This window comes from Panicum hallii, chromosome 8, assembly GCF_002211085.1.
Source record: "Panicum hallii strain FIL2 chromosome 8, PHallii_v3.1, whole genome shotgun sequence".
NCBI classification, from domain to species: domain Eukaryota; kingdom Viridiplantae; phylum Streptophyta; class Magnoliopsida; order Poales; family Poaceae; genus Panicum; species Panicum hallii.
In genome coordinates this window covers 16,114,184-16,125,407 of record NC_038049.1, presented here as the reverse complement: position 1 = coordinate 16,125,407, position 11,224 = coordinate 16,114,184, and the positions used below count along the sequence as shown (strand labels likewise).

The 11,224-nt window shown below is 41.6% G+C and overlaps 1 protein-coding gene across 1 annotated transcript; it reads right to left on the bottom strand.

Annotated features, from left to right (window-relative positions):
- Positions 1 to 226: 226 nt before the first annotated feature.
- On the bottom strand, positions 227 to 3,024 carry LOC112903800 (G-type lectin S-receptor-like serine/threonine-protein kinase At2g19130). The gene has a single exon (XM_025973002.1). The coding sequence runs from the start codon at positions 2,957 to 2,959 to the stop codon at positions 476 to 478; it is 2,484 nt and encodes an 827-aa protein (XP_025828787.1). The 5' UTR covers positions 2,960 to 3,024; the 3' UTR covers positions 227 to 475.
- Positions 3,025 to 11,224: the final 8,200 nt, after the last annotated feature.

The window sequence follows — 11,224 nt, the reverse complement described above, 5'->3', positions numbered from 1 at the left end:
TAAAGGAAAAAGGGAAACCCAAGACAACTGCCCCCCCCCCCCCCCCCCCAAAAAAAAAGAAGCTATACTCTTGACCTTGATGAAAGGACCACAGTACCACATACATGATATATACAGCCTCCAAAGAGAACATGTAATAGAGATAACCCAACAAGAATTATTCAGTTTCAAACACATTATTATCGGCTTCTTTGCGATCATCATAATCCAAGCCCCCTTTTGTACATGACCAAACTATTCACAAGTTGAAGAACAAAATATCACTGTACAAATAGTATTTGATCCACCAACATACATGTCAAACTGACGATAACAGATTTAGTACTATAGCAAGGATGCCATTTACTTGCCTTACAATTACAATCAATCTTCATGAATTACTTTCTTATTTCCATGCCTCGCTACAAATTTAAAGTTTGCTGAATAATAAATTATTAACATAGGCTATGAAGCATTACTGTCACAAGTAGACTCTTCAGAGAATTCCATGCGTAATAGCTGCAAGGAGTCTTGGCATTGGGGGCACATCAAGCTCCTGGAGACCCTCAAGAACCTGTACTAGTTCGCCCATTGTTGGGCGATCAGACTCATCATCTTGGATGCACCAACATGCAACTTTGCAAACCCTCTCAACCTCCGCCAAATCAAAGTCGCCATGTAATTGTGGATCCACCAAACTGCTCACATCGCCCGCTTGAAGCTTGAGGATAGCTTGCACAGGAAAATAAGCCACATGATGATTGCTGCCTGTGTATACTTGTTCATGTGTTTTTCTTTTCCCCGATATGATTTCTAATAGTACCATACCAAAGCTATAAACATCAACTTTAGGTGTAATTGCAACTCCGCTGAGCCACTCTGGGGCAAGATACCCTGCAGTTCCCCTTAATGTAGTTAGAACTCGGCTGAAGTCCCTTCCTACAAATGCTGCCATTCCAAAATCTGCAATTTTAGGAATGAAAGATGCATCCAGAAGTATGTTTTCTGGTTTAATATCACAGTGTATGATGCACTCACGACAACTGTGATGCAAGTAGGACAATCCTCTAGCAACTCCCATAGCTATTTGGTACCTGGCGTTCCAATCCAGGACACTAGGGTTGCTCCCAAATAGATGAGCATCAAGAGACCCATTTAACATGTGTTCATACACAAGTAGCCGATTATCGCCTTCGCAGCAAAAACCAATCAATCTGACCAAGTTGATATGTTGGATCAATCCGATTGAGCTCACCTCAGCCCTAAACTGCTTCTCTCCTTGCCGGGCACCATCAAGCCTTTTGACTGCTATAGTAGTTTGGTCACTTAACACACCCTTGAACACCGAACCAAAGCCACCTGTTCCTAGTTTTTCTGAGAAACTTTTCGTAGCATGATTCAAATCACTGTATCTAAAAGTTATAATTCCACCACCACATTGACTGTCACGTAATCCCACACCATACCACTTGGATTTGTTTCTCCACATCAGTAACAACAGCATGATGAGCATTAGGGACCCAAAAGTAATAATGCTTGTTACAACAATAACTCTAGCGACCGGTTTTCTTTTGGTGTTCTTTCTCAATTTTTCCAAATCTGTCGCAGCAAGGCGAAGGTAAAGAACATCTTCAGAATTATTCTCAGTGCCATCATTCTTCTTTACATCAACCAGATCCCCATTCCATATAGAACATATGCTATTGTTATAGGAATAGGCCGTGCAGGGGCAATAACTGAGACAAGCTTCTATGCATTTGCTTTGAGTGGTAGCATCTTTTATGATTTCTGGGTTATTGGGTAATGTAACATGAGCTATGGGGTGGAATATGTCTGTTGAACTTGTCTTGTTTTTCGTATCAGTGCAATCTAATGGAGTATCTCTGACACACCCTCCTGTGTGATCACCAAGCTCCCAATCCCCAGGTGACTTCTGAGAGAAGCTCTCCATGCAGCCACAAAATGGATTTGAATTACCGCTGCAGACCGTAAATGGTCCACAGGTAGCATATGCCGTGCAGGGAGAAATAGGATGGGTGTATAGTGTTTGCCACGACTGTTTGGCTTGCGACCAAACATTCAGCTTGGTCTGACCAGATATGTCATGAACATAGAAAATGTAAATTGATTCATTCAGTAAAGTGTAATTGTAGTACTCCTCCTCACTGTTGTTGATGTAATCCGGCCTAATCAAACCTCTAGTCTCTGGATTTATGTCAAGTAATGACTGGAGTAGTGGTACGAGTTTAGGAGCCGACGACCTTACAGTTCCCCAAGACCAAAACACATTAGAGGTGTTCCAGCTCCTATGCACCAATGCCCCGTTGATTTGCAGTTCAGTGCAGAAGGAGCCAGTACCTGGATCAATCATGCTCTTTCTTGAAATGTACTGACGAGTCAGACCAGTGACCTTATTCCAGCCAATCTTGGCACCCGGAAGCACAACATCTGTTGGATAGTCAAAGCTCTGCCACAATGTTACTGGGTTAGATGAGTTTTCGGTGATGACAACAAGGTTTCCACTATTCAAGAGAACAGCACTAGTGTTTAGCCTGCCGGTTTCTGTACTATTGATGATGACAGTGGACCAGATTATTCTAGATTTGGTGGCACCATCTAAGATGACAAGGTTGCCGTCTCGTGATATTTTGAGCTGTGTCAGGCTGAGCTTGGCATCATGAGTAATTGGATTGTCTCTGTTAGCAACCCACACCGTAGTGAAAACTGGAATCTTATTGTACCATATGCCAAGGTACCAACGGGGGGAGGCTGTGGTGTTGCTGGACTTACTTGAAGTGCTCGGGCCTGACTGGAACGTGAAGAAACCAACCGCGAACTTGCCGTTTCTTGAGACGAGCTTGTCGCCGACGGATAGCTCTTGGCCTACCGTGAGGGTATCATGATTTGCAGCAGCGAAACATGATGCGTGCTGGGGGGAGAAGAGAACTAGCGTACCAAGTAATGTGTAGAGGGGAAGCATTGCCGGAAGTAGAAGAGGGGGTAGCAAATTACTGACTCACGATGGGTGAGCGCATCTGGGTGGTTTGGCCTTGGCGTTCAGCTGAGTACGAAGGAGATGATACATATAGAAGAAAGGACCTGGCCAATTCAATGGATGTAGATGCAACTTGGCCATGTGCTCAGCCAACCATGTACCATGTACGGAGTATTGATGTAGATGCAACTTGGTCAAGTATTTCTTTGAAAATACATGGGGGCCAAATTGATGTATATTCTTGAGTATGACAGCACTACTAAAAACTAACCATAGTAGTAGGTGTAGCTTGACCTGTGCTCAGTTGACGGACAGGGAAGACACGGTGACGACATCAACGTTGTTTGGAGGTCAAATATTTATTTTTCGGAAAGACATGTGGGCCAAATTGATGCAGATTGTTGAGTATGACGGCACTACTAAAAACTAACCATGCATGTGTGAGCTCTCGGATACATAGCGGTATTTTAATTTTTAATATGAATAAAGAACGAGCTTGTGTGAGCTGGTATTTATCTATTACATCCATGGAACACACTAAGCTTGTGGAGTTAAGAGGACCAACAAGATGATAGTTTTGTTTGGAGTCTGACTAAACATAGGTCTTTTACGGTGAAATCCATGTACTCAGATGTGATGAAAACTGAACATATGCCTGATGGTTGTGTGGCATGGAAGTAAAAGTTACCATTGAAAATAAAAATCTTCTTGTGGTATTTAAAGAAGAGGGTCATCTTAACAAATGATAATCTTGTCAAAAGAAATTGGAGAGGGTATACTAAACGTTGCTTTTGTAACTCTGATGAGATGATACAATATTTATTTTCTGACTGTCATGTGGCAAGGTTCATTTGGAATACCATCCATATTTCATTCAGTATTCAACCACCCACAAGTATTTTCTCTGTGTTGGGTTATCTGCTTAGAAATTCTTCTGGAATTTAAAGCTTAAAGATCAGATTCTTGTGGGGGCGTCGGCTCTTTGTTGGGTTCTTTGGTTGAGTAGAACTGATGTCCTTTTTCAAAGGACTGTTCCTAACTCTTATTTATTTGCAGGCAATTTTCAGGGGATATATTGGGCAAGGTGCTGGTCACAGTTATCTAACGAGGAAGAGAAGGTGTCGCTGAAGAGGAGGAGCTGCATTTTGAAGAGTATCATGGAGTTTTACATCAAGTATGGTTGGAACTTCAGGAGCATCGGTGCCTCGAGTGATTCAGCTCCTTAGATCGTTTTAGAACCTTTCACCTTGTGTTGAACTCGTCATTTGTAAGATCATTTGTAAGATCATGGCTGTAGACATTCACTCTTGGATGTTCGAGGCCAGACCAATTTCTTACTATATAAAAAAAACTATGTGCCATCAATTGATCCATCAAGGTTGTAATTTGTTGTAATTACCTCGTGTGCTTCTTACTTTTTTTTTCTCCTTGGTCACTGATGCTCACTCTTGACCCTGACCAGCCACCAGCTCCTCGATCTCTCACCTTCTTCAGAACGTGCGTCTATATACTGAGTTATCCGCTCTTCTGCTAGCGTGGCAATTCAATCGAGCTGCAAGTGGGAGGTGGTGGTTGTTCCGTCCAGTGATCATCAACTTGTGTACATGCTGGCTGCATGGGAACATGTGGCGCGGGGTCCATGCCTGGCCGTGTCCATGGCCTCCGTTTCATTGGATGAAGATACAAGTATAACTGCTAACTGTAAAGGAAAAGGATGTGAAACCATCCTGTTGTTGTGAGATGCCCTAAAGACCCGATTTGTAAGAAATTGTGCGGGAAGGTTAGGTGCAAGAAGTTAATGCTTAACAACTAGAAATTGGTAATAATGGCCCTGTCCAGATTCATGCATATGGACCTCGTTCATGGACTGGCCCTGTCACGCCGCCCCACTAATGTCAAGAACTCACTCCTAGAAAACACGATGGTTGGGAACTCCGACTAGTACATGATTCGCAATTTGTACTGTAAAACCAGGATTAAAAGTGTCGGTCATTAGTATAGGTCGAATGGCCGGTATTAAAACGACCACCATCCGGTACTACAGGCTAAGATACTAAAAAATCTAAAAAAATCTTTGAAACTTAGGAAGAGGCCTTTCGTGCATGTGCGGTGTATTAGGTTGAACACAGAACCTCTTGTCTCGTACATATCTTCCTCACTCTTTGCACCTACACATCAAATCTAACCGGAAGAGAGATGCTTTTTTTTTTGAATTCACCCATGGAGGATCCATTGGTAATGTCAACCGATACTAATATCTAGGCATCAGCACCGATACTAAAGGTCTTCGGGATTAGACCTGATCCCACTAGTATATTTTTATGGTGGATAAATGACTTATTTTCTATTAGTGACTCAACACATCCCCAAAAGGATACTGACGACTAACAACGCAGTTTCCGATCTACATGCCGTAACGACATGCGGATTGTTTAGGTAAGTAGGGTAACCACCATGGTTAAACCTGCCACAATTGTTCTATCTCCATACTAGGCGTAGCGAGAAAGAGAGTCTTTTATTGATTACTTTGAGGAAAAGTTACAATCTTGCTCTAGGAGCTCGATCTCTAATAACACAGGACGGATCTTGCATTCCCGTAGTGTTTGGTATGTATTGCAAGCTAAGCTAATTCATTTACTACTCTATTACACTACTAGGTTCTTTATAAGCATTAAAGATTTTGTTTTAAATCTTAGCATGTATATATTACACAATGCAAGAATGTCATGGAAACAGGCAAATTACACTTAATCTGAAGCCTGAAGAGCAAAAAAAATAGGCAAATATTTACATATATATTTCTAAAACACGTAATGTTTCCATCTAATTTTTTAATTTGATCCATCTTAAGTCAATTAGAGGCCAATTACAGGTTAGTTGGTCTGGTCCAGCTACTCAAGTCCGTTTCTTCTTCCTCATAGTCCGCTTCTTCCCCTAGCAAGCGCCGCCATTATACGTTTCTTCACATTGTCGGCTTCTTCGCCATCAGTCCATCCCTCTCCACCGCCCACCTCTCCCTCTATCCATACCTATCCGCACCAGCACAAACATTGGGCCTCGCAAGCGGCGCCATCACGACATGGCCTTGGCGTCCGTTTCTTCCCACTACTAGAAAACAAGCTATTGGTCCACCCCAAATACACGGTAGGAATTGGATCCGGTACTGATACCTCCATCCACATTAGCTATTGTGCAGAGGGGAAGCATGGCCCAAGTAGAAGAGAGGGAAGTATATATACTACTGACTCACGACTGGGGAGCGCTTGTGGGTGGTGGTTTGGCGTTCATCTCAGTAGGAAGGAGATGGTATATATATAGAAGGAAGAGCTTGACCAAATTCTTTTTTCAAGGAAATAATTAAGTACTGCATTTAGTCTCCAAATCAGTGTGATCCCTAAAAGTTAAACAGTCAGTTAGTCAGCTACATCTGTCATGTTTAACCATTAATTCAGGCTAAATAGTCAATGAGACGAAATGAACGAATATTAAATGGACCAAATAGAGCTTTGAGAATTAAGCTTTGTGAATAGTATGTGTCTAGATTCTTCTTCAACAACAGTTTCAGAATATTGTTCTATTTGGAATGTTTTCAGTACTGATGATTCATGGTCAAAGTATTGTTTTGGTGACCGTGTTGAAGTCTGAATTGTCACTTAGTTCTAGGACAAAAGAAGTAGTAGTAGACGCAACTTGGCATCGTGCTCAGCGGATGAACGGGGAAGACACGGCGACGACGTCAACAATGCACGCGGGTCAAATATTCCAGTTTTGAAAAGACCTGCAGGCCAAATTGATGCGGATTGTTGAGTATGACAAGAGAGAGTAGTAGCGGAAGTAGATGCAACTTGGCCTCATGCTCAGCTGATGGACCGGGAAGACACGGCGACGATATCAACCTGCCAATTACTGTATTTGCGTGGGTCAAATATTTCTTATTTGAAAAGGCACGCGGGCCATATTGATGCAGATTGTTGAGTATGACAGCACTACTAAAAACGAACCATGCATACTGAGTGGTGGCAGAAATAGGAGCTTGTGTGAACCAGTATCTATTTAATATATCTATATATGGAATACACCAGTTAACTAAACGTAGCTCAGCTAGTAAGACTTTTTATGGTGGAATCTGTTCATCTATATTTGAGTCCTTAGCTCGGCATGGAGGCTCATATTTTCTTATATTCTTTCAGGCGTAAATGGATATGCTTGTAGATAGCGAGATGCCTAGAGTGAATTCATCATTTGTCAATTTTAAGATCTGCCAGATCAATCTCTTCGATGTACTCATAGGAGTAGTGTCGATATATCCGCTCAATTTTTTGGAGGTTCTTATAGAGATAGTTATGTGCGTGTATTTATATAGATAAGTGTGTGTACGTACAAGTGAGCGTATATGTCTGGACTGTGATTAGAAAATAAAAAATATGAAAACACAATAAGTACCATCGACTGATCCATTAAGATTGTAACAAGATTGTAATTAACCCAGGAGTGGGAGTGAATATATTGTATACCTAATTTATTTCTCCTATAGTGTTCGAGACAAGAAGTAGAAAATAATTGGTGTAGGTACTATGTATATGTATATGATTTCATGCACACCCTAACCAATTTCGGGAAGTGTATGACGGAGGACCTAAGAGTACGCACGAACCGTTCATAAATACGCTTACAATTATTCTGACGCGATGAACTAATATATCGAGCTTTATCTTTTTGAAAATGATAGATGATGCAAACAATAAATGAAGTTCTACATGTGGATACGATTGATGCCGTGTCGGAGCAGCCGATAGGATTCATTATGAGGGGATCCTGGATCCTAAAGGCGAGTTCTACCACAACGGTCCTATTAATAGAGTAGCATCCACATCGACATCGTGATGGCTTAGAACTTGTAATTGTGATATTTGTATATTTGTAAATATTATTACGTCTAGATAACTTAATTACATGATTGTCAACGATATTTAGTTATTTTCGTACATTATTTTCACATGAATGCGACTAATGAGCTCGGGTACCGTAGCAATTCTACAAACATAAATAATAATAAACAATTCAAATAAAACAGAATTTATGAAAAAGAGGAGAAAACCCTTAGGTACCGGTTGGTCTTTCCAACCGGTACCTAAGAGTGCTGTCACACCCGGTTTTAAAAGGACAAAACCGAATGCATAACTATATGTATGTCAAGATCAAGTTCCATACATATAGTGACTTCATTAGTGAATAATCAGCAACAGTATCACGAAAAGAGAATTTAAACACTATAAAGATTATCAGAGTTATACAGCTTATCCTGGAAACGAAGACTCCAAACTTCACATGCAATCGACTGGAGGTTGCGCAGGCCTAGGACTCAGCAGCATCTTCAAAAGACCTCACATCACTTTCTTCTCTGAGCAGTAATTATAACAAGCGCGAGTACACTTATTATTGGTACTCAGTAAGTGTTGGGAAATATATGACATGAAGGCCAAAATCAAGGAAAAGCTGACTGGCTTACTGCGATAAGAAATTTTAGTTGGTCAAATTTTATTAGTACCTGGTTACTAAGGTATAAGTTCGTACCAAAATCCACATTAAAAGAGAGAGAAGAGATATAGCATAAGCATAAGCATAACCACAACCATAACCATGGTCCACGATTTAATTCATCTTCAAGTTCAATTATCATGTGAGGGTCCAAGCCGCTCTTAATCGTGAGCACAGCTGATATATCAGTTTTCACTCTGCAGAGGTTGTACACTTTACCCATGATTCGTGTCTCCCGATTTGCCCGAGGTAGCTAGCCTCTTAAACACTTCCGAGGTGAGTGGCAAGGGATTCACTACGAGGCCTTTACAAAGATTCCCTAACTTATGACAATCCGCTAAGATTTCAGGCCGCAGTGGTCATAACCCTCCCTAATGAGGAAGACGCCTTAACCAGGAACATATCTACACCTCAAGAAGACCGGGCTATACCCCATCAACACACTCCCCTCTTGCCCTTTTGGTAAGATCATCACAAGCTAGAGTTTCTAATTAATTAGTCAAGACCAGAGCCATATAGTATTGTGGTTGCACTGTTTTCCTGGGTGGTTCTCCATATTCCGATTAAAACATCCAATCTTGTGATTAATATCACCAAGAGCATGAACATGGATAAAAGAGGTGTAGCATCATCATTGTTATCATCATTATTATATATTATTCCCAAACCATAACCAGTTGTAGCAACTAAGCAATAGCTACCCAACAATAAATATAAAATCCAGGTTGACAAGAAATGATCATAAAGACTAGGAATATCCTTAATTAGGATCCATCAAAATTAGGACACATGCATGCATATAAAAAAAGTTATATTTATTGTGATTATTAGGATAAAAGAATGATCAAGGAAACACTTGCCTTTCTTTTAAAGAATAGCTGCTCAGAGTCTTCAATAGCTGCTCAGAGTCTTCAGCAGCTGCTCAGAGTCTTCAACTCTTATTCTTGAAACTCTAAATCTTCAAAACTCTTCAATCACGCTCCTTCTAACGTCACACAATCATCGGGCCCAAACATACAAGCAAATAAACAAACAAGAACTACTAAGAACGGTACACCAAACAAAAGGAAAACTTTAAAAGAGTGTACAAAAGGATAGGGCTCAATGCTATGGTCAAAAGAGTGCAAGAAACACGAAAAACGGAGCTAGGGTTGAAAAGATACAGCTATCAGGAGATTTATATTATAAAAGAAATAAAAGAACTATAGGATTTCATTTATTTTAATTTGAAAAAATTATTATAAAAGATATAAAAGAGAAATATCCCTAATTATAATTAACTTATACTATACTTGCATTTATAAAGATGAGATACAACTCAATCAAATTTTTATATATAATTGTCTATGTACGAATTATCCAAATTAAACAATTAATTATAAAAGAAACTAGTGAGAGCATCTAAACGTCGAACTTTATGATTCGAGTTGAACTACACAAATTAAATTACAAACACATTTAAGTTGATATTAATCAAATTAACGTTAATTATGAAAACCGGAGTAAAGACTTAATTGGATTTTATTTCGGAAACTAGATGAGAGGATATTATTCAAATTAAATTGATATCTAATTTTAAAAACAGGAATTATGGTACAACAGCACTACTAAATGATAACTTAGGGTTTTAGAAGACTAACGCAAAAAGAACGGATCAAAACGGATATAAAACGCGGAAACTACGCATAAAACAGCGTTGTAGGGATCTATACGCAATTAACTATCGCTTCCAGGGGTTAGCAGAAAAGAAATACTAGACTTAGAAAATAGTGTTTGCAAATATAGAAAAGTTTAGGGTTAGATCTAAAAAATTCTTTGGTGGGGCTGGATTGAGAAGATGTAATAGATCTAGGGGGTTTCTGCGAAATTTGCAATACACAGGAATTTATACATTAATTACAGAATCTTCCAGGGACTAATTTGTAAAACCTTAACAGCACAGCTCCAATGGCACCGGCGGGGTACTGTAGCTCAAATTCCCGTCGATTTTGGGCACGGGAGATCGCGGGAGGCAGGGCAAATGAAAGAGGACGACGAGGGGATTCTATTCCACACCTTACTTACCGCGGGGACGCATAGAGGTGATCAAATTTTACGAAGGAAATCACGGTGGCTGTTCTACTCCTCTGTTCTGGGCAGCTGGCGCCTCTGTTCTGGTGGCGCTGGTTCTGGGGCACAGGGGCGACGCAGGAGGAGGCGAGGCGCAGGAGGGCACTGCAGGCCTGGTGGCGCGCGGGTACAGGGGCTCAGGCGCGGGGCAAGGGCGTGGAGGAGGAGACGCACGGGCGGCTGCTTCTGTTCCTGGCTGCGCTGGGCAATAGAGGCGGTGCAGGAGGAGAAGCGCGTAGAGGGCGACGGTAGGGCAGGGACTCGGCTGCTGGCTGCGCAGGGCCGGCGCGACCAGGAGGGAGCCAGGGCAAAGGTCGCAGGGGGCACGGCGACGGCATGCAGAGGAGGTCGCAGGGGCAAAGACGCGCAGGGAGTAGGGCAGACCTGGAGAGATCAGCCTTGCGAGCAGATGGTCGTGCGGCGGCAGGGGAAAACACGAGTAGAGAAGATGCGGGCTAGGGTTACCCAAAAATTTATAGGGCACGCAGGAGCCGACGCTGGGGAGAAAATTAGGGCCGGCTACCGGGGCACAGGAGGTGCAAGACGTGTTTAAGTAGGCCTGGAGATATCGTGCTGGGCTCCAACTCGAACGAGGATAAGGAC